At 49.1% G+C, this 27,783-nt stretch overlaps 1 protein-coding gene across 4 annotated transcripts; it reads right to left on the minus strand.

The window, feature by feature from the left end:
* Positions 1–1,684: 1,684 nt before the first annotated feature.
* Positions 1,685–27,055, minus strand: EGFL8 (EGF like domain multiple 8). Of its 4 annotated transcripts, none has more exons than XM_084831066.1 (9): positions 26,949–27,055; positions 26,269–26,405; positions 25,362–25,481; positions 22,134–22,246; positions 19,751–19,846; positions 17,542–17,706; positions 10,736–10,812; positions 9,361–9,502; positions 1,685–3,405 (listed from the first exon to the last, which is right to left on the minus strand). In XM_084831066.1, the coding sequence occupies exons 2-9, from the start codon at positions 26,367–26,369 to the stop codon at positions 3,356–3,358; spliced, it is 864 nt and encodes a 287-aa protein (XP_084687192.1). In that variant the 5' UTR covers positions 26,370–26,405; positions 26,949–27,055; the 3' UTR covers positions 1,685–3,355. The 4 variants fall into 4 exon arrangements, with proteins under 4 accessions (XP_084687192.1, XP_084687193.1, XP_084687195.1 ...); XM_084831067.1 differs by lacking the exon at positions 26,949–27,055 and adding an exon at positions 26,542–26,622 and having other exon boundaries at positions 2,528–3,405; XM_084831069.1 differs by lacking the exon at positions 26,949–27,055 and adding an exon at positions 26,591–26,608 and having other exon boundaries at positions 2,528–3,405.
* Positions 27,056–27,783: the final 728 nt, after the last annotated feature.

A 27,783-nucleotide genomic window follows, 5' to 3' on the forward strand; every position in this document is an offset into this window, starting at 1 on the left:
ACCTATCTGGTAGGCTGTGTTCTGGTGCTATGAGGGATTAAGGTATAGAAAGTTGCGCATCTTTGTTAAGAACGTAAGAGCTATGCTGGATCAGGCCAAAGGCCCATCTAGTCCAGCAGTCTGCTCACACAGTGGCCAAGCAGCTGCCCACAGGAAACCCACAAGGAGGACACGAGTGCAACAGCACCCTCCCGTTTGTGTTCCCAGGCAACCGGTGTACATTGGCATAAGATACTGGAGGCAGCACAGAGCCATCTGGACTAGTAGCCATTGGTAACCTGATCCTCCATGAATTTGTCCAGCCCCCTCCACTTGGAAAGCTAAGCTGCTGCCTGTTGCTTCATGTTGTGGCAGTGAATTCCATCCCTTAACTGCATCTTGTTGTGATTTGTTTGTGGAGGCTTGTTGATGTGAGAATGAAGCATAATTCTGGCTTCGCTTGCCTTTATTTTTTTTTAAACACAGAACATAAAAGCCCCACCACCTGCAGCAGCGTGTTTGGAGGCAGAACGTTAACCCTGATTATTTGTTATTTTTGTTTAAAGACGGCTCTAGTTTACATGTGCAGTCGCCTGTGGGAACCATTACATAATTGCAAATGTTAGGTTAGACCTGTTCCTTGATCATGAAGGACACGTTCTAGAGCAAGTATCCCACCATTTCCTCTGAGGAGCACGAGGTGGTGTGCATGGTTTTCTTCACACACACACACACACACACACACAAACACCCCTTTCCTGTATCCTCACAACAGAATTGTGAGGTAGGTTAGGCTGAGAGATGGTGACTGGCCCAAAGTCACGCAGCGAGCTTCATACCTGATTAGGGATTTGAACTTGGCTCTCCACAGCCCCAGTCTGGCACTCTTAACCACTATGCTACACACGCTGGCTCTTTTAATGCCTGGAGTGAACTAGGTGCTACACAGAACAGCCTTCTCCAACCTGGTGCCCCTGCGGATGTGTGGGACTAGAGTTCCCATCAACCATGGGTTAGGCTGGCTGGGGATGATGAGAGTTGTAGTCCAACACATCTGCAGGGGTGCCAGGTTGGAGAAGGCTGGATGCAGAACTCAGAAGAGCCTCTGGTTACCAACTCATTTCCTCTGGGAGCTGCTTTGAGAATGATTTCAGTGGCAGAGAGCCGCCAAGCCCCGTGACTTCCACTGTCCCACATGGGTTGGTGGCAAGTCCTGTGGCTGCAGCCACTCCTTTCAGACCCCTCTTTGTCTTGGCAATAAGGGGGTCAGGTCATGTAGCTCTTGGGGTCAGATTTGGACCAAGGGCCTCTTGCTGATGACCCCGTGGTTTGCAATCTATAATGTGGATGAGAGAAGATGGATTGGGAGAGGCCGTAAGTCACAGGAACAGTCGCATATAGGTAAAATGGATCTTAACAGTTCAGGAATGTTGAAGAAAATGCACCTCGAATGACTTAATGGAGAAGGAATTGGCTTTGTGATTCCAGAAAATTAGAAATACTAGTTGTGCTGGCCGCTGTTCTATCCATCCAGCCAGGAAGCTCACAGGCATTGGTGTTGCTTGTTTGTCCTCCCAGCATCATGGATATAGTGCTTTGGAGCATAGTAGTTCATTTCTAGTTATTGTAGCTTAAAAAGGGAACTTTGCCCGATGCGGCAGCATATCCCCTTTCATCCCAAAGAAATTCGGCTGAAAAAGATCTTGGGTGAACAATTTTTAATTAGATCAGAATTTCAGTAGACATGCTGATTCTATAGCATTCAAGTTACACCTCTCCCCAAACCAACTAGTGTTCAAAATGTTGATAAGTGACCTCCTTATAAAATGTAAATCACTGTATGGCATCCACCTTGTCTAGTACTCTCAGCCCTGGAACAAGCTTGCATGCCCACACACGGGGCTCTATGATGATCATTCCTTATTGTATGCTCCCAATATTTGGTCATTGCTTTAGCCCTTTGTCCCCAGCTGAGCTCAGGATCACCCCACCCACCCCCAGTCTGCCACATTTAAGGTGGGGGAGTGCCCACTGAAGTGTATGGGAGCTTTTTCTTCCAATACAAATAACAGGTGGGGGGAAGGGTAATTTTGATTGGGACCACAGTGTAGGGAAGGTCCCAGGTTTAATCCCTGTCAGTTCTATTTTTAATTTTTAAAAAAGGGTCCGGCCACAAGCCATGCAAAGGCCCTCTGCCTGGGAGCAGCTGCCAATCACAGGAGAGCGGGGTAGCCACCGGGCTCTGGGTTTCAGTCAAACCCCTAAATGAACTATCCAAGGAGCCTCTGTTGTTCTGACTGAAACCTGGAGCGGATTCACCACACCATTGGCATCAGAGCCACCAGCCTCTGCTAAGGGGTAGACAACCTGGTGTCCTCTAGATGTGTTGAACTATGCTTCCCATAATCTGACCATCTGCCATGCTGGCTGGGGCTAATGGGAATTGTGGCCCAAAATATCTGGAGGGTTTACCAACTTCTCTGTGAGTTGGTAAAAGCCACCTAAGCGTGGCCAGCAATATCTCAAGAACACAACAGCGATGAGTTCTGTAAGTTATTTATGTGTGGCTGGGAGAACCACATGGTTACAGGGGAATGCCTTCAGGCATAAGTTCAAAGGTGAATAAATTAATGAATGAAAATAAACAAGTTTAGAATGTGATGATAACTTGATAAGCGTTGTGTTTTTCAAACCAAAGGTGTGGAAGGAGTTAAAGCGGAACTGTGGGTGGTAAGTTACAGACTGGCTCAGTTTACACAACCCACCAGAAACGATGCAAAAACTGAGCAACAACTTGTTGGGGGGGGGGGGTGTTGACAAAGGGATATACATTAGTAATTACATTCCAGCGAGGAAATTTAGCAGGGAAAAAAGACCAAGAAACCTCAAGACTGGTTAAAGAACAGCCTAGATAGCCACAGATTCAGCACTTTTAAATCCCATTGATTTCTGCAGGAGAACCAAGCAGGTGCAACCTCTATGCACACTTACCTGTGAATAAGCCTCCTTGAATACAGCAGGGCTTAACTACTGAGTAAACACGTGAAGGAGTGCACTGTAAGCCTCCCGTTGAAATCAAGGGGAATTAGAAGTGCTTAACTTCACCTGGATTGTTGCCACTTTTTTCTGTGTTGGCTTTCAACGCCTCCAGAAAATCTTTGTGTGATTCAAAAGTTTGTGCCCTGCCCTGAATATGTTATTGAATCCAGAACAGCTCCTGCTCTGTTTATTTTGCTTTTTAATTAATGACGTGTCACATAAATAAAGGAGAAGATAATAACTTGAGCTTCCAAGAGCAGCAGCCACCAGCATGGAGTTAGGAGTTGGCAGGTGGGCTGAGTTCCCATCAGTTCCATTTGAGTCCAGGGCACAGGCATCACCGGGCAATGTCATAGCCAAAGCCATTTTTGCCATTCTGGCAAGCACCTGGGAACAAAGGCACAGAAGGAAAATATTAGGTTTAAAATCAAGACTGGAATCATGGGTAGGCACATTTGGGCACTTGTTGAGGGCCCACACCCCAGCAGGGGCCCACTGAAAATACCCCCCAGACTTGCTCTTCATTGCAACCTGCTTGTTCCCCTGCCTCTCGCTCTGACCCAGACAACAGTGAGGGGGAGGGGGAGGAGGGGCAGACGCCACGGCCTCCTTGCTCCCTGGCTCCCTGCCTGTCAAGCAAGTAAATGGGAGCAATGAGGAGAAAGGGGAGGAGGAGCAAGAGCAGCTGGCGACAATGGCAGGGGCCCATTGGGGGGGGGTTGCCCAAGGGCCTGCCAAAACCTGGTGTCGGCACTGTTTAAAACGTTGTGGGTTGTGTGTGTCATGTAACAGCTCATAGTGTGGGAAATGGTTGGGGTGCTAGAGAGAACATTGGCCATTAAAGCTTACGTGCACTTGCTACCATTGTGGTCGAGGAAAAGAGTTTGAGAACATAAGAATAGACCAAATTCCCTCTCTAGTTCACCATACTGCCTCTGCTACCAGAGGTAGCATATAGCCATCATGACTAATAGCCATTTTCCTTCACTGTTTATTTATTTATTTATTAAATTTATTAATCGCCCATCTGACTGGTCACCCAGCCACTCTGGGCGATGTACAACCCCCATAAAACAATTTAAAACAATAAAATTTTACCATAATTTTTTTTTAAAAAAATACCCTAACCCACCCCAAATGCCTGCCTGAACAACCACGTTTTTAATGCACGACGGAAGCTCATTAAAGAGGGGGCATGACGGAGTTCCCTAGGGAGGGAGTTCCACAGAGTGGGGGCCACCACAGAGAAGGCCCTCTCCCTCGTCCCCACCAGTCTAGCTGACCTGGCTGATGGGACAGAGAGAAGGCCATCTGAGGCTGATCTTGTTAAGCGGCCTGTCTGGTGTTGCTGGAGGCGCTCCTTAAGATAAGGCTGGGCCGGAACCATATAGGGTTTTAAAGGTCAAAACCAACACCTTGAATTTGGCCCGGAAAACAACTGGTAACCAGTGCAACTCCTTCAGCACTGGAGTGATGTGATCTCGCCAGCAGCTGCCTTTAATCAGGCGAGCCGCCGCGTTCTGTACCAGCTGCAGCTTCCGAACCGTCTTCAAGGGTAACCCCACGTAGAGCGCATTACAGTAGTCTAAATGAGAGGAGACCAGGGCATGTACTACCGATGGGAGCAGATGGTCGGGAAGGAAGGGGCGCAGCCGCCGTATCAGATGGAGTTGATACAGCGCTGTCCGGCTCACAGCTGACACCTGAGCCTCCATGGACAGCTGGGAGTCCAAAATGACCCCCAGGCTGCGGACCTGGTCTTTCAAGGGTAGCCGTACCCCATTCAACACCAGGTCAACATCCCCCAGCCTCCTCTTGTCTCCCACCAAAAGTACCTCGGTCTTGTCAGGTACCTCGCTTCAAAAGTACCTCGCTTCAGCTTATTCCTCCCCATCCAGCCACTCACCGTCTCCAGACATTTGGACAGGGATTCTACAGCCAACCTTGGTGAAGATTTGAATGAGAGGTAGAGCTGCGTGTCATCCGCATATTGATGACACTGCACCCCAAACCTCCTGATGATAGCCCCCAGTGGCTTCACATAGATGTTAAATAGCATCGGGGAGAGGATGGAACGCTGTGGCACCCCACAAGTAAGTGACCACGGGTCCGAAACCTCCTCTCCCAGTGCTACCCTCTGGTACCTGCCGGAGAGGAAGGACCGGAACCACCGCAATACAGTGTCTCCAATGCCCATCCCCTCCAGGCGGTCCAGGAGGATACCGTGGTCAACGGTATCAAAAGCCGCTGAGAGGTCGAGGAGAACAAGGAAGGAGCATTCACCCCTATCCAGAGCCCTCCTCATATCATCCACCAAGGCGACCAAGGCCGTTTCTGTCCCATGCCCAGGCCTGAAGCCCGACTGAAATGGGTCTAGATAATCAGTTTCTTCCAAGTGTGCCTTCAACTGCACCGCCACCACCCGCTCAATCACCTTGCCCAAAAATGGCAGATTTGAGACTGGGCGAAAGTTGTTCAGAACTTGAGGATCCAAGGAGGGCTTCTTTAAGAGTGGTCTTATAACTGCCTCCTTGAGGGCTGTTGGCATCACTCCCTCCTCAAGGGAGGCGTTCACCACCACCCTGATCCCTTCACCCAGTCTCTCTCTGCAGCTCATAATGAGCCAAGATGGGCAAGGATCAAGTAAGCAGGTGATCGGCCTTACAGATGAAAGCACCTTGTCCACTTCATCAGGAGGAAGAAGCTGGAACCGATCCCACAAAACTGGTTTGCCACAGGCCGCCTCTTGCTCACTAACTGTATCCACAGTGTGCAGAGTAACACACCTAATCTGATCAATTTTATCTGCAAAGTGCCTTGCCAAAGCCTCACAGGAGGCCTTAGAATGCTCCAGTGGTTCCGGAGCCACAGGACCGACCAGGCTCCGGACCACTTGGAACAGCCTCCTGGGGCAGCACTCTGCAGACGCGATGGAGGCAGCATAATATTCCTTTTTTGCTGCCTTCACCGCCACGTGATAGGCTGAAGATATAGCTCTAGCCCGTGTCTGATCGTCTTTGGAGCGAGACTTCCGCCACCGGCGCTCTACCCGTCTCACCTCGTGTTTCAGAGCTCGTAACCGCGGATTGAACCATGGTGCAGTCCGAGCCCTGTTCAGGGGGAGAGGGCGTTTCGGAGCCACCCGATCTAATGCCCCGGTGATTGCGGCATTCCAGCCACCCACCAGGGTCTCGACCGAGTGGCCGTTGGCATGCCCCAGAGAATCCCCAAGCGCGTTCAGGAATCCATTTGGATCCATAAGACGCCTGGGGCGGACCATTTTAATGGGTCCTCCACCCCTGCGGAGGGGTTGTGGAACCAAGAAGTCCAACATCACCAGATAGTGATCTGACCATGACAAGGGGGTGGTGGATATACCCCCGACTTCCAGATCACTCCCCGCTTCTCCAGAAACAAACACAAGGTCTAGTGCATGACCAGCTACATGGGTGGGCCCAGTTAGAATATGGTGCAGCTCCCAGGAGGCCATGGTCTCCATGAAGTCCCGAGGTGCTCCTGTGAGGATGGCCTCCGAATGTATGTTGAAGTCCCCCAACACCAGTAAGTTAGGGGACTGTACACGCACATCAGAGACCACCTCAAGCACCTCGGCCAGGGAGTCAGTCGTGCAGCGGGGTGGACGGTACACGAGCAGAATCCCCAGACTGCCCTTCGGGCCCAACCTCCAGTACATGCACTCAGCAACCTTGGTCTCCCGGAGAGGGGGTCTGGTGAAGACCAAGGACTCTCGGTAGATAACAGCCACTCCCCCTCCCCGATCCCCAGCCCTCGGCTGCTGTGCATACGAAAATCCAGCTGGACACATGGCTGCAAGGGTTGGAGCAGCAGCCTCTGCCAGCCAGGTCTCCGTAATACATGCCAGGTCTGCACCCTCATCCAGGATCATGTCATGGATGAGGGAGGTTTTCTGGGTAACAGACCTGGCATTGCAGAGCAGCAAACGAAGGCCAGAAGATGGGGTCACGCCTCCCCCAGCCATCCTTTGGCTCTGAACAGGCCCGGAGCAGGGGACAGATACTACACATCTCTCCCTTGTTCCCCTTACCTGGCATGGCCTGCCCCTAGCGCTCCGCCAGCACCTGCCGCCCAGCCTCGGTATGTTCTGGCCCCCAACACTCCCCCCACTGCCTCCATCAGGTGGACACATGCCCCCTCGCTCCCGCCTATCAGGCAGGCTACCCACCCCTAAAAACACAACAAAATCCCCCCCAACAAAATAAAACAAACAAAACAATTAAAATCCCCTTAAAAATGCCAGGCAGGAGTCCACAGGGAAGGCCTAGTGGCGGTGGTGGCGGCGGCGGTGGTGGTGGCGGCGGCAGCAGCAGCAGGCCCAGCAGCAGCAAGCACACCTCTTCCCTGGTGGTGGTGGCTTCTCCTGCAGGCCCTGGCTGTCCCAGGCCACCTCAGCCAGCCAGCTTATGTAGCCCCTCCAGGGAGGGGCAGGTGGAGCAGCACAGCTGGCTCGGTACCTGGGGGCCTGGTCCTGCAGGGACTGGCGGTCTACCAGGCAGAAGTCCACAAGGAAGGCCTGGTGGTGGTGGCAGCGGCGGCAGCAGCAGGCCCAGCGGCGGCAGCAGCAGGCCCAGCAGCGGCAAGCACGCCTCTTCCCCGGTGGTGGTGGTGGTGGTGGCTTCTCCTGCAGGCCCTGGCTCTCCCAGGCCACCTCAGCCAGCCAGCTTATGTAGCCCCTCCAGGGAGGGGCAGGTGGAGCAGCACAGCTGGCTAGGTACCTGGAGGCCTGGTCCTGCAGGGACTGGCGGTCTGCCAGGCAGAAGTCCACAAGGAAGGCCTGGTGTTTAATGTGTTTAATGTGTTCACTAATGTGTTTAATCCCCTTTTAAAGCCATCCTTGTTGGTGGCCATCACTTCCAGCTGGTTTGCAACAACCCTGAGTATGGGTTGTTGAAGTGTGGGTTGTTACATGTGAACCCTGCACTGTGGTTTAGCTATGGGTTGCTAACCATGAACAATGCAGGAAGAGAACCCATGGTTTGTTGTTGGGTTGTGAACTCTTGAGTTGTTCCTGGTTAACCCATAGTTAAACCATTGTGCAGGATTCACATGTAATGGCAACCACAATTCAACAACACCCTATACTCAACCTGTAGTCTGGGTTGTCATTACGTGTGAATCAGGTTTCATCTTGGGGTAACGAATTCCACAGCTCAACTATGCGCTGTGTGAAAAAGCCCTTCCTTTTATCTGTCCTGAATCGCCCACCAATCAGCTTTGTGGGATGACCTCACTTGGTTCTAGGATTAGGAGAGAGGGAGAAAAATTCCCTATTCACATTCTCCACACTCTGTTATGTCCCTGCCCCCTTTACCTTTTTTTCCTAACCCAGTTTCTCTTGAATTATGTCAAAGGTATGTCTGCACCAGCTGAGTTTCAAGTGAAATGGCCCTACACGTTTGACATAGTGTTAACCTCAATTGGTAGATTTGTGCGCACACAGGAGAACGGGGGAGGGCTTAAACGAGGTGCTCAGGTTTGCCTGCTATTGTGAATGGTTGCTGTGCTTACATTTCGTTAAAATATTTTAGGCTGCCTTTTAGGGTACAAAATCCTCCTAATGCAGCTCACAAGATAAAAACAATACAACAGCATCAGGATTAAGGAAGGCCTACAACAATAATAAAATAAAGGCAACCTGCACAAAAATAAAAATACTAAAACCAAAAACAGTTGCAATCAAAACCGTTAGCAGTCCTGTAAAAATACTTATTATGTACATGTTTGAGGTTTGCCTGGCTCAAGTGTCACAGGCTGGACCACTTGTTTTTCATGTTCTTTGGCCCCACTGTCTGCAACTTCTCCCCCCACCCCAGCCCCTCCATGCCTACTTGGGAAGATCTCCTGAGGGCAGTGTTTCCTGGTGAAGTGGGCTCTGGCCTGTGAAAGCTTCTGCCACAATACATGTAAGGCTGTTAGGGTGCAGTCCCCTATATTCACTCACTGGGAGGTGATGGAAGTTGTAGTCAAAACAACATCCGGAGGGCACTAGGTTCACTGTCCTTCAACTGGAAGTGGCAGGGATTCAACCTGGGACCTGTAGGTAAAGTATGTGTTGTGCCACAGCACAATAGGTTTACTGACTAAGCTAGCTAACTGCGTGCGGAAGCAGCACGTACATTTGTAGCAGCACATCTGGATGAATATCTGCATTTCCATCACAGGAGTCATGCTCTTCTACCCCTGTTGATCTGGCCAGATTAGGGGCCTTGTATATAGGCCTTGACTGTTTCTCGTTAGGTTACAATACTCCCCACGACACCAGAGACGCTGGTGTGGAGGGATGTTTTGCCTTCTGATACTCACAATCTCCCAGTTTCTCTTCAAGAAAAAGGAGCTGATCGCTCAGCGATTCCACCTGGTCCAGGTAGCGAAGGCGACTCCACAGCTCTTTCAACTGGGTAGGTTCCAGGGGCGTTGGCAAGACGGAGATGGCACGCTCCAGCCGCTGCGGTGGTGGTGGTGGTGATGGAGGGGGAGGGAGGGAGGGAGGGAGAGGGAGGGAGAGAGAGGAGGAGGCTACTACAACACCAGCCTCCCCTTGGAAATGCACAAGTCTTGCCAGCTCCCCGCATTTTCCTACTGTCCCCTCCCCACAACACACTCTTCTTATGGGAATCTAAATATTGCAAAGGGGGCATTCCTGCCTTCATTCTGTCATAGCCTTGCTGGCTGGGGGTGATGGGAGGTAGTCCAAGCCATCTGGCGGGTAGGGCAAGCCCTCTCTCTCTCTCTCTCTCTCTCTCTCTCTCTCTCACACACACACACACACACACACACACAAGCAAACGGACCCGGCTTCACACAGGTTGGAATAGTCTGATAAAGTGAAGCCTTCAGGCAAACTTGCACAGCTCTCAGAGTTGGACACATTGTGCCCAACCCAGTCACTGGCACCTTTAGGCACGGCCCCTGCCAGGGTGTGCCCCTATAACACCCTGTGGGAGGGGGTCTGTCCACTCCATTCCTCTGAGGAGGGGGGGTGTTGCCCCACAGCAGCGGGGAGGGGCAGCTGTATAATGCTGTCCCTCGGCCTACTAATCTCCCCTGGCTTCAAACTGTATGGACTGCAAAGCTTTGAGCTGGTTAGGGGAGTCTGCCCCTCATGGCTGAAGATGTTACTGCAGGCTTCAACACATTTGGACACATTTAAATTAATTAGAATTAATGATTGCCATTTTTAAAACAAAATAACTCAGAGGTGCACACCTCTAAGGTCCCCTCAGTATGCATGCCAAGTTTCAGGTGTCCAGTTTTCATGGTCTTGAGGCTATGGTGCTGATGGACAGACAGATGGCCAGGTACACATCCTCTTTCATTATTACTGGGGCACACAAGTGTGTGCGTGTTTTCAGAGCTCCTCTGCCTTTTCATTCCTACTAAAATGGAGTTGCTTGCTATGCAGGAATCTGCAGCAGGCCATAGGAGAGCCCTGCATGAGAACATCATGCAGTCATTTGAAGACATAATCCACTGCTGGACGTACAGAGCCTCTCCCTCCCTAAAATGTACTGTTTGTGGTGACAAAAGCATGGGGAAGGGATGATGCTATTTACCACTAAAGTAATGGGGACATTAATCCTGCTGCTGTAGTAACAGCCATAGAACCTGGGAGTTGTGGGCCCCTAGTCCTTCCTTCTTCCAGGGACAGACCTGCAAACGCTTTGGGGCAGGATCTCACCTCTTCCAGCCGCTCCACTTTTGCTTGAAGCTCCTGGATCTCATTGGGAATCTTTTCCTGAATCCTTAGAGTTTGCACTGGGAGGATAGGGGTGGGGTAGGAAAGAGGGTGTGAGTGAGGTTGAAACAATGGGTATGTGGAGGCCATCATTTTTTTTATTTATTTATTTAAAACATTTCTTGGCCGCCTTTCAAGGCAGAAGCCCTTCCAAGGCGGCTTACAGCAATAAAATACATGAAAACAGTTATCATCCATGGAAGGGTGACAGATCCGGCCTGGAGTTCTAGGGCTGTGCAGTGCAATCCTATGCATGTTGAATTGGAAGTACATCGCCCTCATCAATGAGGCTTCTCACGCCCTTGGAAGCGTGCTTAGGATCGCTGTCTTATGGCGCCTCCAGACCAGGCTTTTATAGTGCCATTGCCCTCCCTCATTCTCAAGAGTTTTACCAGGCGTGAGTGTGTGTGTGTGTGTGTGTGTGTGGGTGGTGCGTCCAGACATTATTGTCTTCCACTCATAATCCTGCCATGTTTTCCCTCCACTTCTTCCATCTTATCTCTTACCACAGAAAATTCGTTTAGGAGAACAGCTGTACAATGCCTCCTCACTGGTAGTGCTAGCAGCCCTCTGTCTGGAAGCAGCCGCTTTCTGAGGGCTGTACTCAGTGGGAGGTGGAAGTTTGTAGATGGATCTCCCCCTGTGTGCACACACACACACACACACATATACACACAACCCTAAAAGCAGCTATGGGCAACAAACTGCATGAGAGCAAGAGCTCCAGAGGAAGGGTGTTTAACCTTCCCCCCACTATCTCCTCAGTGGAAATCCCCAACTGCTGTTAGCCATGGAGAGGAAAGAAGACAGTACTCATATTGTGGCTGTCTTACCTCCCCCCACACCCAGCTAATAGCATTTAGATCACAATCCTATAATTTAACGAGGTTTTCTCCTTGGGTGCTTCCAGATGAGGCTTTTGCTGTGCAATTGCTTGTGCAAAATTGCTCTGCCTGGGATATGCTACTGAGCAGAAGACATTGTGCAGCTATTCCATCCTTACACACACACACACACACACACACACACACCTTAAGGTAAGGAAAATGACAGTTGTAGCAGTGGGGAAAGGGTTGCGAGTGGAAGATGACATTGTTTGGACACCCCCTAACATTTGGTGAATGAGGCAGGGCAATGGCATCCTAAAAGCCTCATCTGGAAGCACCCATTGTCTTCCACTCTAACCCTCTGGTATTTTGCCATCGCTTCTTCAGTCTTTTTTTCTTAGCAGAAAAAAATTGTTAGGGAGGAAAAGGCAAAGTAGCTGCACAATGCCTTCTGAGAGCCCTCTGTGTAAAATGGCTCTGCGACTAGGAGCCTCTGTTCAAAAGCATCCTAGATAAATGCATATGGAAGCAATGGGGGCCTCCCCCACCCCAAACTCTACTCCCCCCACCCCACTTTTAGGCAAAGTCACGGATGTCTCTTTTGGCCCTCCATGGGTCTCAAGGACAAGGAGTTAACTCTCAGGGTGAGAAGCTAGAAGCTCAGGGGGTTGTCTGTCTTCCACAAGTCTTAGCCCAGCCTTCTCCCCTGAAAGTTTCTGAAGTTTAAACCATCTCCTTCTCCCAGCCTTAGCATCTTCCCCTCTCTTCCTGCAGGAGAGAGTGATTGAGAGGCAGGCACAGATAAAGGCATCACATATTGTACTGGTGATCATTTCCTAACAGGCTCCGCCCCTTGTCCTACAGGTACCACCCTCAAGCTCCGCCCCTTGCATCTCAGGATCTGAACCTCAGGGGTTTGGTCTGTGGCTCTAGTCATGCCTATCAAAAGCAAAATTCTGTATCGAGGGGGGAGGGGGGAAACAGAATTTGAAAGGTTTGTATTAACTCTGCATATTGAGCAAGTTTGTGTATATATCTGCTGGTCTTGTTTAATTTACTGTGCTCCATGAGGGGCAAAGACCTACACAAGGAATCAAAGCTGGACCCTAACCACACAAAATCTTGCTGAGTTCTCTTCTGGCCTCTAAGATTTCACCAGATCTGCCCAATGGGTTATCAACTCTCTTTGCAGCTTTGGAGCAAGAAATTAGTTTTTTTCAAAAGAAAACTGAGGTTCTTAGAATGCTAAATTCTCAACTCAGCCATCAGATCCAATGCTTTTTACAGTGATGTTGCAAAATACACCCATTCCTAGTTAGAAGCAGAGACATCACCTTGCCGACAAAGGTCCGTATAATCAAAGCTATGGTTTTCCCAGGAGTAATTTATGGCTGTGAGAGCTGGACTATAAGGAAGGCTGAGCGCCGAAGAATTGATGCTTTCGAACTGTGGTGCTGGAGAAGACTCTTACGAGTCCCCTGGACTGCAAGGAGGTCAAATCAGTCCATCCTAAAGGAAATCAACCCTGACTGCTCACTGGAAGGACAGATACTGAAGCTGAAGCTCAAATATTTTGGCCACCTAATGTGAAGAGTAAACTCCCTGGAAAAGACTCTGATGCTGGGAAAGACTGAAGGCAAAAGGAGAAGGGGACGGCAGAGGATGAGATGGCTAGATAGCATCAGCGATGCAATGAATATGAACTTGAGCACGCTCCGGGAGAGAGCGGAGGACAGGAAGGCCTGGCGTGCTCTGGTCCCTGGGGTCACAAAGAGTCGGATGCGACTGAACGACTGAACAACAACAACAACGTCAGGCCACGGTCTGAGACATTTCCATCTTTAGCCCAAGAACAGGACCATTTGCAAGAAGAGGCAAGGAAGTTGTGCAACTGAATGCACCACCCTCTCCACTCATGCCACTCAGAGTTCAATGCCTTCTACAAATTCACCCTCGTGATCCACATCACAGGCCAGCATAAACAGAAACGAGCAAGCTACAGAATAGGGCTGAGACTTTCTTCACACGGAGCTTTTATCTTGTGATTGAGATTGCTCCATGGAAGTTTGCAGGCTCTTTACATGACACCGTGACCCTCCAGGGTATCTCCTGACTAAATGTCCTTTGTTCCGTTTTAAGTAGATTGCAGATAATGAGCTATCAAATTACCCCATTGTGTTCTGCTTGAGTTCCCTCCATGAAAAGAAGAAAAGCAGCAAGAAGAGGAGTGAGATCAATGAAAGATAATGGAAGACTCAGATATGGGAAGGGGAGGGGGAAAAGGAAGCACGTGTAAAGGGAGTCGTTGTGATCCTGCATTTAAAACGGAAGCAGAAAGTCCCATTATAAATGCAGGATTTTAGGCTGGTGTAGAGATGCCCTAACAACAACCCCACATTCCGGTCATTCCATATATTTAAAAGAGTCTCAAAATACTGCGGACTGAAGGCTCTTCTCCTGGTGGACTCCAACCGGGTCATAGGTCCACGTGGAACCACCAGGAACATGCCCTCTGATGACCTCAGTGACTGGGCAGGTTGGTAGGGAAGGAGGCGCTCTCTCAGGTATCCTGGTCCCAAGTTGTTTAGGGCTTTGTACACTAGGGGTGTACGAAAGTCACTTACCTTTTCGCGGATTCTGTTCATGGGGGGGGGAGGCATTCCGTCCCTCCTCCCGGAATCCTCAACGGGAGGGGGAGGCAATCCGATCCTCCCCCCTGGAATACTCGACGGCCGGCTGTGCTCCGCGGCGGCTCCGCAGAGCAGCCGGCCAGGCCCAGGCCAGGGCCATCCACAGCCGGATTTCCGGCCGCGGAGGGCTCTGGGTAAAAAAAGAAAGAAGAAAAACGCGTATGCAAATGGTGGCGGCTATGGCCGCCGCCATTTGCATTCCTTATTTTTTGCCATCTTAGTTTACATAAATATTTACATAGACTAAGACGAAGAAAAGAAAGGGGAACGCAAATAGCGTACTGGGCGCTATTTGCGTTCCCCTTTCTTGTCTTCGTCTTAGCCTACATAAATATTTATGTAGACTAAGACGGCAAAATTAAGGAATACAAATGGCGGCGGCCATAGCCGCCGCCATTTGCGTATGTGTGTGTGTGTGTGTTTTTTACCCAGACGTGATAAGCTATGTAAGTCTTTACGTAGCCTATCACGTCTATGGGGGGAAAAAAGAGAAAAAAACACAGACTGCAAATGGCAGCGGTGGCAGTCGGTCGGAAGACCAGCTGCCGCCACTGCCGAAGCCACCGCTGGAGCCGCCGCCGTCCGAAACATCCGCCCCAGGTAAGTCTCATCCCGGGGGGGATCTGTGGGGGGCGGGGGGGGTGGCAGGCCGTTCCGCGATGGATTTCGGGGGGCCGAATGCACTAGCATTTGGCTTCACCGAGATCCGTCACGGAATTCTCTGACATCCCTATTGTACACTAGTACTAATACCTTAAACCTGGCCCGGTAGTGAATAGGCAGCCAGTGCAGTTCCCTCAGCAAAGGAGTTACATGCTGAAAAGGGGCAGCTCCCGACAACAGCCGAGCTGCTGCATTCTACACTAGCTCCAGCTTCTGGACCAACCTTAAGGGCAGCCCCACATAGAGCACATTGCAGTAATCCAGTCTTGAGGTTACTAATGCCTGTACTACCGTGGTCAAGCTATCCCTGTCCAGGAGAGGCCATAGCTGGCGAACCAGCGAAAGCTGGTAAAAGGCACTCCGAGCTGCCACGACCACTTGGACCTCCAGCGACAATGATGGGTCTAGGAGTACCCCCAGCCTACGGACCTGATCTTTCAGAGGAAGTGCAACCCCATCCAGAACAGGCAATGAGCCTATCTCCCGGACCCGGGAACCACTCACCCACAGGGCTTCCATCTTACCAAGATTCATCTTCAGTTTATTGGCCCTCATCCAGCCCATTACTGTGTCTAGGCACTGATTCAGGACTTGCACAGCCTCTCCTGATTCAGATGTCACAGGGAGATAGAGCTGCGTGTCATCAGCATACTGATGGCATTTAGCTCCAAATCCCCTAATGACCGCTCCCAGCGGCTTCATATAGATGTTAAACAACACTGGGGACAGGATGGTAGCCTGCGGCATCCCATAGCTCAATTGCCAAGGGGCCGAGGAATAGTCACCCAATGTTACTCTCTGAAATCGGCCCCGTAGGTAGGACCAGAACCACTGTAGCACAGTGCCTCCAATACCCATCCCACGGAGTCGATCCAGGAGGATACCATGGTCAATGGCGTCAAAAGCCGATGAGAGATCGAGCAGAATCTGATGGAGCAGATTTAACAGGGTTGCACTCCCCTTGTCCCTCTCTTGATGAAGGTCATCTATCAGGGCGACCAAGGCTGGTCCCGTAACCAGAACGAAACCCAGACTGAAATGGGTCTAGATAATTAGTATCCTCCTGCTAGGGATGCCGGGAGTTGTAGTCCAGTAACATCTGGAAGACCACAAACTACCCACCCATGCTCCAGTCCAGCTTTCCCCAACTTGATACCTCCAGTTGTGTTGAACTACACCTCCCAGCATGCCCCAGCCAGACGTGCTTCCAGCACCAGGTTGGGGAAGGCTGCTCTAGTCCAACTCCTTAATGGTCTGGGGCCTAAATAGCTCAAGCTGACCACACTCTCTCCTTTATTCCAGTGTTAAGACCAACAGAGAGCACCTTTATTATACCATTCAAAGGCCAAGCCTGAACAGCAAATAAGAGCAAATAAGCTTTCATCCATGACAGATGAGCAAAAATAAGAGTTCTGTGGCATTTGATGAAGAAGACTCTATTTTATGACAGTTTATACCACAATAAAGCTGCAACCCTAAGCACGCTTATCTGGGAGTAAGCCCCATTGAACGCAGTGGGACTTACTTCTGAGTAGATGTGCATAGGATTGTGCTGGTATGTTTACAATGCCACCAGGTGCTTTGACAGTCAGAATATCCATGAACATTCTGTGACATCGCCGCAGCTAAGCCAGTCATAAAACCGTAGCGTTGGAAGGTATCTCAAAGACCATCTAGTCCAACTCTTGCTGACAAAACAAATCTGCTGCTACAGCATCTCCATTAGGAGGCAATCCAGCCTCTTCTTCCAAACCTCTTAACCAAGGAAATCCACCACCTTCTGAGGCTATCTGCCCCACCACTTAATAGCTTTCACTGTCAGGAAATTCTTCCTAATATTTAGTCAAAATCCTTTTTCTTATAAATTGAAGGTTCAGATCCTACCCTCTGCAGCAACAGAGAACAAATTTGCTCCATTATCTACGTGACAGTTCAACAAATAATTGAAGGTGACTCTCATATTGCTTCTTGGTTGTCTCTTCTCCAGGCTAAACATACCCCACTCCTTCAACCTTCCCTTGTAGGACTTAGTCCCCAGCCATCCCACCCCCTGCCCTCTTTGTCACTTTCCTCTTGAACGTCTGAAGCAGATTGGGTTCTGTTGTCCAGAAAAATATCTGCATCATGGCTGCCCCAGCTATATGCAGGAAATTGCCATTCCTTTCCAAGGTACGATAAAACATTGTTGGTAAAAAAAAAGATGTATACCCTAGCGCAGGTGCAGAACCTCAGGCCTGCAGGCCAAGCCCAGCCTGGCTGGGGTCCCAATCCAGCCCTCCAGTTCCCTGAATGCAACGCCCCCTTTCCCTGACCCCACCTCCCCCCCCCCCATAGCCAACCTTTCGGTGGTTTCCTGGCTTTTGCGCTGGTTTATTCCCATTCTAAAAGGTTGAACTGCTTCTCCTAAGGGTTCTGGTGTCCAGAAAAACTCCTAAGGCTGAGTTACTGGCACAAAGAGCTTCATTCTCTTGAGAGTTGCAGGTATTTGGGGTATCTTGGCTCTCGGGCTGCAAGAGGTTCAACACGCTTGCACTATAGCTGAAAGAAACCCAGTTGCTGTGGTACCCACCTTTGCTGCCGAGCAAAGGGACAGCCTGGGCCGTGGGAAGTAAGCGGCAGCTCTTGCCATCTGGCTCCAGGGCATAGCCAGAGTCACACTGGCACTGGTAGCTCCCTGCAGTGTTCAGGCAGCGTTGTGCACAGAGAGCGACGGGTGCACGACACTCATCCACATCTAAACAAAAGGAGAGGCATGGGCAGCAGCTTAAGCAGTGTAAGTGTAAATTCTGGCCACAGGAGGAGAATCAAGGGGGTGGGGTGTCCTCATCACATCTTGATTCTGCCAAACTGCAGAAATTTTGGGGAATCTCAACATTCCATTAGAAATAAGCATGTTTCTGGTCCTGATGACTAACAGCTTTAGTGGAGAATCTGTTCATCTGCAGGAAATATTGGGAATCTTGTTTTTGAGTTAAAAAACGACAACACCATTTGAAAACTGATAGGCACTTTTCCCCTGGGTAAGTTGGTTAAGTTAACACATCATTTATGTAGAATGTATAAGACAGCATCCCCCAGCCTGATGCCTTCAAGATGCTTTGGACTGCAACTCCCAGCATTCCTGACCATTGGCCAGGCTGGCTGTGGCTGATGGGAGCTGAAGTGTAAAACATTGGGGGGTCACCCGTTTGGGGAAGGTGGTTGTAGGACATGACGCTTTAGCGGCTGAGGAAACTAAGAACTTGGCTTGAGGGAGAAAGGGGCGATTGAGCAGCTGAGGGAAGGTGTATGTGACAGTTACATTAGGGCTGCACAAGGATGGGTTGGGTTGAAACATACCTTTAAGGACCATTCCTGTATCTGAATTAAGAGGTCATCTGTGCATATGGCAGCTGCACATACTTTAAAAGATCATAGGCTACAATGGTAGGGATCAGCAGCTGGCAACCCCTGAGCTAAATCCACCCCGTGAATGGTGTCATGCCCTGACTGCTTAATCCCAGAGCGGGACGCAGAGTGCATGGGCAGCATCTGTGGACTCTGCAGCAAACAAGGGATGTGCTGCGCTATGATGGACCTTGCACCTCCACCCAAGGCAGGAGCAAGAGTGTTTCGAGAAGGGCATTCCCTTGTCAGAGCAGTCCTCCAGCAAAGCGACTCACCAACCAGGATTGTATGGACAGGGCAAAGCAGTTGGAGTGGGTTAGAAAGGGTTGTATGGCCTTGCAAGTCCCAAAAGTTCCACCCCTCCAACACGGCTAGTTTTTTCACAGATCTTCCTGCCTGGCAGTTTTCAAACATGCCTCTACAACTATACAGGCTAGAAGCCTGGTCTGCTTGCTTGCTTGCTTGCTTGCTTAAAGTTTTCATTTTATCAGGTTTCTGCATTACTTGTCAGATTCTGCCTGCTTTATTTATTTATTTATTTATTTATGAATGAATGACATTTGTATGCCACCCCGTAACATAAAGTTCTCTGACTGGCTTACAACAAACAAACAATTTAAATACAACATAAAAAACGCAACCATACAATCAAAAGCAGTTTACGATATGACAAAAAAATAAAACTGACAACAAAATTAAACACACACATTTTAAAACAGAGGGGTCCAGATTATGTGAGTTACGTCAAAGACCTGGGTGAACAGAAAGATTCACACGTGGTGCTGAAAAGACCACCAGGTGAGCCTAGCAGCGCCAGGTGAACCTCTCTGGGAAGGCTGTTCCACAACTGGGCGGCCACTACCGAAAAGGCCCTGTCCCTGGCTCACTTCATTCATCGGGGGTATTTGGAGTAGGGTATGGCTGTAGAACCTCAGATCCAGGGGCCCAATCCAGCCCACCTAGAGTCCTAGAATGGCTCTCAGGGAATCCTCATATGGCCACACACCCCGACCACAAATCATTCGGTGGTTTCCCAGCATTTCTGCAGTCCCCCGCTCCCTTCTGAAAGGTTGAAATGCCTCTCCTAAGGCTCAGTAGGAGTTTTAAGATACAATAGGCTGATACCTTGTCCCCGCCCCTTTTGTCTTCAGCCACACCCACCACTAGAATACAGCCCCCGAGAGCTTCTCTGCAATGGAATTTGGCTCTTGGACTAAAAGAGGTTCGACAACTCTGGTGTAGGGCCTCTGAAGAAGAACTTAAGGTTCAAGTAGGCTCCTGAGAATACAAATGGAACATGGCTATCAGCCTTATAAGCGAGAAGCAAGATCCTGTAGATGGGAGCAAGGGAGGAAGGGAGAGAGATAGCACAGTCCCCGGCTTCCACTCACCAATATGGCAGTACCGTCCCCCCCAGCCTGGTTGGCACTGGCACTGGTTGGGTTGGGCACAGATGCCTCCATTCTGGCATGGCTTGTGGCAAACAGCTGGCAAGAGAAAGGAGAGAGAAAGGGTAAGAGTGCGTCTTCTACACACATATTTTGCAAAGCGTTTTCACTAGTGACACAAAATATGTTCTCTAAGTCTGAAATGTGCCACTTGTAGAAATGGTGAATGTGTGGAGGACAGCCTGGCTTTCACAAAGATCAGTGGTACACTACATGAGCTAATGTAACAGACATATACCCTCAGGGCATTGCTAGGCACCTAAATACTTTGGGGGGCCAGGCTCATATGAGAAAAACCTGCATAAAATCTGCATATGGTAATCTATGTCTACAAATGCACATTTAGAAATAATGACTATGATTTACTTACATTTCACAGAAGGCAAAGCCAGACAATTTCTCATCCAAATCATCTCAAATAAAAGGCATTCAGTCAATTTGCAGCCTGACCCAGTTCATCCCAAACCAATGGAAAACATTTTCTTCTAAGATTAATTGCCATGCAGGGGAAGGGTGGGGTGGGGTGGGGGTTGCAGTGCATCTGAAGGGGAAAAATAACCTTACCCTCCCCAGTTGCAACACCCTTGAAAAACTCTCCCTTGCACTGCAATTAAGCTGAGAAAAAAACCCTTCTGTTGGCACCAATGGACACTCGGGGCTCTAGGGAATACATCCAGGGCTGGAGCCCCATGTATCCGGGCCTGGCAACACCCCTACGGCCTCTACCACCCCATTTTAATTTAAACCTACACCACTGACAGGAAATGCAAAGCACACACACACACAACAAATTAGGAGTCACTTGTACAGCTGGTCAGAGCAGAGATCCAGTCACTGGTAGAGTCCAGAAGTATGGGCTGAGAGCCCAGGAGGTCCACATTTGGCCTTCAGGCCGGGGCTTCTCCACCCTTGGCTTCAGTGCTCCAATCACACTTGATGGGGCAGAATTACTGCCTTGGTTCCCCCTGCCTGCTGCCAGCTAACTGGAAAGAGGAGCAAATGAATCATGCAGAGAAACAGTTGGGCGCATCTGCTGTAGGTGACTGCTTTGGGATTTTAGGAGCCATTAATTAATTAATTAATTAATTAATTAGTTCTGGCACACAGCAGGTGTCTCATGGCAGCTTGAGGATCCCTGCTTGGACCATTTGTACAAGTGACTCCTAATTTGTTGTGCAAAAAGTGCAAGGGTTAAGATTGTTAAACAGCTTGATCATTTGACTGCTGGTGATGACCGCGTGTTTATGCATCCAGCCTGTTACAATTCCTGAAGCCCTTTCGAGAGTCACACTAAGGCTAGATCTACACTAGTGCTTTTTATCGGTATTGAAGTGCACTGATAGCTCTTGGGGCACATTACACACCTTCCATATACCACTTTTCCAGCGTTATTTCCTGCTTTTTATTCCGTATTATCCAAAATAATGCTACAGATGTCACTGTGCGTGCTATGAGGTATACATGCACAAGAGGGATATAGCATCACCATGATGGGATCGTATTGATATGACATCAGGTGTAGATTTGGCCTAAGCCATACAACCCAAGGCAGGGAGATAGGGTGGCCATGTGCCCTCTTTTACAGGAGACTGTCTTCTATTTGAAAGGCTGTCCTGTTCAATTCCAGTTTAAAGATAAAGAACCACACGGACTGTTGCCCATCAGCAGTTAGCAGACGTAACAGGCAGGCCACACAGGTCACAGCCTTTCCCATCATGATGGCAGGGAATATTTTATATGTAAACCAAATGTGTTTCTACTGAAAGTATAATAATTATTTCTAAATTTGCATCTATACATATAAATTAGCAAATGCACATTTCATGCGAATCAGTGTCCTCTTTTGTCCCTTTTGGCCATTCATAAGTGGCCACCACTTATCCAGGGGAGGGGCCATATAGGCAGATGAAGACTGGCTCAGCTCACAGCGCCTCCCCTCAGGGCTGGCCCAAGACATTCTGCTGCTTGAGGCAAAGGACAAAATGCACCTTCCTGCCCCAGTTCAACATACAGAAGCTGACCAGAGTGGCCATTCAATGTTATTTATTTATCCTTTGATTTGTAGCCTGCCTTTCTACCAAAAAATGGCACTCAAGGTGGTTACTTCAGCAGTGGCAATGGGACAGTGTCCCACAACACACCTGAGGACAGAGGGCTAGCTTAGGGAGCTCAGAGCAAGTCGCACAGCACACCCTGTTCTATCTTCCGCCATTCCTTCCAGGATCTGCCACCTGAGGCAGCAGCTTCATTCTTCCTAATGGCAGGGCTGGCCCTGGGCTTCCCATGGTGTGCTATGGCACAAACTGGTTGAAATTCGAGGACTTACCTTCCTCGCACTTAGTGTCGCCCAAGTGCCGCTTCTTCCACCCCTGGCAGCAGATGACGTTGGACTGCAGAATCTCTTTCCGCACCTGCCGCGTGGCCACCCGATAGGTAGTCCTGGGGGAGAGAACCCAGATGTCCTTGGCTACTCCAGTTTACCGGAATCATAGCCTCCACCCTCATATTTTAAATTTTATTTTATTTTTTATTTCAAATATTTTGGGCCGCTTTTCAGGGCAAGTCCTCCCAAGGCAGCTTACAACAGATGTAAAACCGTGACATTCAATGTTTTGATTTTTAATGTGATATACTTCCGACACATTAAAAAAGCAAAACAATAATAATAGTAATAATAATAATAATACAAAATTACAAAAATTTAAAAACAGGCAGCCACAATTTAAGAATAAAATTCGGCCAGCACAAAAAGACACCACCGTCATCATCATCACCACAGCCCATAAACCAAGGATGTTGAATGTGTGACTTTCCAGATACAACAGCAACCCAGCAGACTGCAGCTCCCATCAGTCCTAGCCACCATAGCCAATAGTGAAGGATAATGGGAATCGCAGCACAGCAACATCTGGAACACTACATGTTGCCCACCCCTGCCATAAACAATACATCAGCAGCATATCTAATATCCCATAAAATCACATCAGTCGTTTCAAAGCCACTTGGAACAGATGGGTCTTCAAAGCCTTTTAAATGCCAAGACTGATGCACGGGGGAAAGCGGTAGACATCCTTTAGTATCAGTCTTATTTGGTATCAGAAATATGTGATATACTGACCCTGAACCTGGAGGTTCCATTCTCAGCTACTATGGGTAATAGCCAATAACAGCCATTGATGGGGAGGATGTGTGTCTCACTTTGCTTACAACTGTATGCAAGGAGGCTTACATAAAATCACAGCAATACAAAATACAATAAAGATCAGATTGACAACAAAACCAGCAACAATTTAAACAGACAGCAATTTAGGAAAACAGCAGCTGATGCATAATAAATCATGATCTCCACCCCACCCCCACCCCCCGCAAAATCCTGCTTAAATAAAATTGTCATCGTCACCCACCTAAAAGCAGGCAGCAAGGGGGCCAGACACAGTTCTGTTGGGGATGGCACAACAAGAAATGCCTTCTTTCTTACAGCCTGCCTTATCTCAGACAGCGGTATCCACCAGTGGAGGAACCAGAAGGAGAGCCTCTATAATGGAACAAAGGTCCCAGGCAGGAAATAACCCCTATGAATTTGTCTTTAAAACCAGTTTATTTCTGCTAACCACTCGCTTCTCCTCTGGTCCATGAGAGGCCCTCCCACCCCCCACCCCTCTCTCTTTCACACACACACACTCATTCTGTCTCTCTCTCTTGCACACACACCCTTCTCTAGGGGCTGTTCACACAACACGTTAACCCACACTCAGTGGTTGAGCAGGGTTGTTTTGAACCATGGGTCGTTTGTTGAACCATGGGTTAGCATATTGTCTGAATGTAGCACATTTTCTGCAGGGTGGGTTGGCATGTCGTCTGAACACAGCCAGGGTGGCTTGTTAACCATGCAGTGTGGTTTGTAAACCACCCTGAACAACCCAACAACAAACCATGGGTTCTCAAGGTGGCTTGTTCAAGAAAAATAACCCACACTGCATGGTTAACAAGCCACCCTGGCTGTGTTCAGACCACACCATGACCCACAGTTCAACAAACAACCCATGGTTCAAAACAACCCACACTCAACCACTGAATGTGGGTTAGTGTGTTGTGTAAACAGCCCCATTCTCTCTCTCTCTCTCTCTCTCTCTCTCGCACACACACACACACACACTCACACACCCCATGCACTGCCTATTTCCTTCTGCACAGAATCTGACTCCCAGATTACCTTGCTTGGCCCCTGCCAAAGAATCCAGCCCTTTGAGCTCCCAGGCCTCCCCCTCTGTTCTCAGGACACCCCACTTCAGCTGGCTCCCCACACTCCACTTCCTGCTCTTAAGTCCTAGAGCAGAGTGGTGAACGAAATTTGGCAAAGCCTTCTGCTTTTCAGTTTTGTTTAGTTTTTTAATATCAGAGTTGGAGGGGCCCTTTTGACTCAGAAGCTTTGGCAATGTTTTTAGAATTTCATTTTGGACCTTGACAGTTCTCCAATGTTTTAATATGTTTATCTGCTTTGGCCGCAGTCTTGTGCATGCTGATTTAGAACACTTCACAGACATTATCTCAGTAAGCCTTACAACAATCTTGTGAGGTAGGCCGGTATTATTAACAGTTTGGGTCCAGGTTACTTAAAGGACTGCCTTCACATACCAACCTGCCCACACTCTGAGATCAACATCAAAGGCCCTGCTTGCATGCCCACCTGTCAAAACAATTAGGCTGGCAGGCATGAAGGATAGGGCCTTCTTGGTAATGGCCTGCCTGCTTGTGAAACTTTGTTCCAGCTTAGGTCCACCAGGCCCACATCATTACAGGCCTTCAAGTGGGCCCTAAAGACTTATTTATTAACTTTGGCCTATCACTGTATCAGGGCTTTACTGAGCCAGGATTTTATTAAGTGAGTCAGGGCGTTGTGTGTATGGTATTACCTGGTTTTAATTGTTAATTTTGATGTTGTTATTGTTTATTATTATTTTAATAATTGTTTTACATTTTGTACACTGCCTTGGAAGGGTTTCCCCCCAAAAAGAGGCTTATAAATCTTTTAAAGAAATAAATATGACAACCTTACCCGCCCTCCGCCCTCCCCCCTGCAGCTGAGGCGCTGAGGCAGAGAGAGTCTTAGGCTATCTAAAGTGTCTGTGGCTGAGATTAAATTTAAACTTCACAGCACACACTTTCAGACATGACATTATGCTAGATTTAGTAGGCCTCAGTTCTTCCTTTCCAAAAAATTCAGGAGCTAGGAGCAATTCACCAGCCACTCCAGCAAGCTGTACAGAAGGAGGATGAGAGGGAAGTGAAGCCATTCCATCAGCCCTGCTGAAAAACTGCTTGATTTTTGTCCTCTTCCCTTCCCAACCCTTTTTCCTTATGTATCGTGTCTTTTTAGATTGTAAGCTTGGAAGCAGGAACTGTCCTGTTTTACTGATTGCATATAAGCCACTCTGGGAGACTTTTTGGCTGAGGGGCGGGTTAAAAATAGTTTTAAAAAGTAAAGAAATAATTGCCACCCCCTGCCTCCACTCCAAGCTTATTCCTGTCCCATACAATGGAGGCCTTCACATACCTGTAGGTGCTGCATACCCGCGGTCCGGGGCACAACGTCAGGTACGGCTGGTGCTGGGGCTTGGCGTAGGTCTCATTGTAAACAAAGGGGATGCGCATCATGTTGCGAGCGCACACACGGCTGTGGGAGGCAGAGGGAGTGACATTTAGAGGGAGCAATGGTTCCTTTCAATGCCTAGAGCATGCATACCCCACACATGGTCTAAGGCAGGGCTGTGTAGATATCTGAATTCTGTAACTGAACCAGTCTGTATTCTATCCATAGTCACATTAAAATGACACGTTACGTACAAATAGGGTGGCTGCTTACGCATTGCCAAAAAACAGCAATGTTCTGCTGCCTCATGCAACGGATTTTCCCAGGCCGGCACCCTGAGTTTCTTTAGTGGAGATTGAACCTGGGACATTCTATGTGCAAAACATGATGAGCCAGAAAGAGTTTTTCTGTTTTAAGTTTTAAGAGTTTTAAGTGTTAACATTTATTTCAGGATGCAGACTTCTATGCCAGGCAGCAGTCCTGCGTATCCACAAATGGCAAGAGTGAATTAACGTGGCCAGGTGTCTACTTTCTTTGAAGGGCTGCCAGAGGACGGTCCCCTATTTTGAAGGTGTCCTCTATTTGAAGGGCTGCCTGGCCCAAGTCTGGTTTGAAGATGAAAAACCATCAGAAGGAAGAGCTGGGCCTTGAAGGTGCCCATCAATAGCACTTGGACAGCAAGGCACACAGGTCACCTGGTCACAGACTTCCGCACTGTGGTGAGATGTACTGTATTTCTATTTAAATTATAAGCATTGTTTCTAAACGTGCATCTCTACATACAAATTAATGCAAATCTGGGTCTGCTTTTTTGCAGATCCAGAAGTGGCCAACCTATGGCTGAAGCTCCTACCTGTCCCCCTCTCCTTACCTGTCAGGCCTCTTGCTCTGTCCAAATGTTTGCCGTAGAAGAGAGACAATGAGCAGTCCCCCATAGAGGAAGGCTATGGGAGCAACTCCCAGCCTCCCCATATCAGGGTGGGCAGGAAGGGGATCAAAACCCAAGACCTGTGGGAAAGAAGAGGAAGTTTTAAGTGTGATGGAAAGAGCTGAAAGGAATGAAGCCGCATTCCCAGATCCGCGCCCCCCCTACACACACACACACTCAGGAAAGTACTAAAGGGTCTCCTAGACTCCCACACACTTATTCGTAAGACTTCCCATTTGCCTCTGAAATTCTCCAGAGCACTAACTTGTTCTGCAGAAGTTTGCAATACAGCAGAACTTCAGAATTTGCAATACAACGCAACTGACAGGAAAATGACAAGGAACAAAGAAAAGAAATGTTGTCAACCCCGTGACAGAGTTTATCTTCAGAGGATACCCCGCCCCTGCCCCCTAAATCTACATTAGTTGACAGAGGAGAGGGGGAAAATCTTCCCTCTCATTCAAAGTTTTCTCACACACTACTATATATATAAAATCTTGCCATGTTTTTACTGGCTCTCCTGCTCCTGTGCCTTGAATAGCTGCTTGATGCACAGAGAAATGTGGCAGCCAAAGCTTTTTCACCACACACAAACCCACACTTGTGCACACATAACACATTACCTCTTTCTTTTGCTGTCTTTCTCAGCCTTGGGGCTTCTTGCTGACTGTATTTCTGGGTACCCTCGAAGTCCCAACCTGATGGCAGCCAACTCCGGGCCGTCTGTTCCAGCTGAGCTGGGTGTGTGTGTGATTTGAACTGGCCAAGTCCCCACCTCTTTTGGACCACATCCATACACCCCTGTAGCAGCGGCGGCAGCAGCAAACCCCCCACCCACCTCTGGCTGATGCCCCCTGGCATTTCATCCCCTGGCATGAGTCACGGCCCCCCTGACCCCAAACCCGCCGACGAGGCGAGTGGCCCAGACAGGGCCTTATTGTCCTCTCCACCCTCTGTGGATTCCTCACCCCCCACAGAACAAGCCAGTTCATTGTCGACTCCCAGGGTTCCTGGGATGAAATGGAGAAGCATTATGGGGGAGAGACCCCCCACCCCACCCCACCCCCAAAACAAGGCCGGGATATTTGGGGGTGTGGGGAGGAGAAGTTGTGTGATGGAATTGTAGGGTGTTGCTGGCAGGAGGGAGCATGCAGTTTGGGCCTTGTGATGGGGGCACCCGTTGGGGCTGTTACAATAGGACAAAGGCAGGAACTGGTTCCAGGCTGTGACGGAAAATATCGCCCACAGATGTCGGCCTTTAAAACAAACCAACTGGCTACAGCCACACACATTGTCTCCCACAGCCACTTCAGATGAAGGGGCCGGGTGTCTGGGTGGGCCCAGCAGCTGAGGCGATAAGTCTTCCCAGGCACTCCGCCCTCTATTCTGGGCATTTAGGCCTTCTCTTGCTAGGACAAGTCTGTAGTATTGCTGAACACGGGGCAAATTTCCGCCAGA

The sequence above is a fragment of the Heloderma suspectum genome, chromosome 2 (genome assembly GCF_057233095.1).
Source record: "Heloderma suspectum isolate Gila_16-S chromosome 2, 16-S_ref, whole genome shotgun sequence".
Lineage (NCBI taxonomy): Eukaryota > Metazoa > Chordata > Lepidosauria > Squamata > Helodermatidae > Heloderma > Heloderma suspectum.

Bases quoted from the DNA above. Each gene is read 5' to 3' on its own strand.
- EGFL8 (XM_084831066.1), bottom strand. From the start codon at position 26,369: ATGGGGAGGCTGGGAGTTGCTCCCATAGCCTTCCTCTATGGGGGACTG. The intron at 22,247-25,361 runs GTATGTGAAGGC...TCTCTCCCCCAG, and splicing joins CGGGTATGCAGCACCTACAG to GACTACCTATCGGGTGGCCA. The intron at 17,707-19,750 runs GTGAGTGGAAGC...CCTTTTGTTTAG, and splicing joins GGGACGGTACTGCCATATTG to ATGTGGATGAGTGTCGTGCA.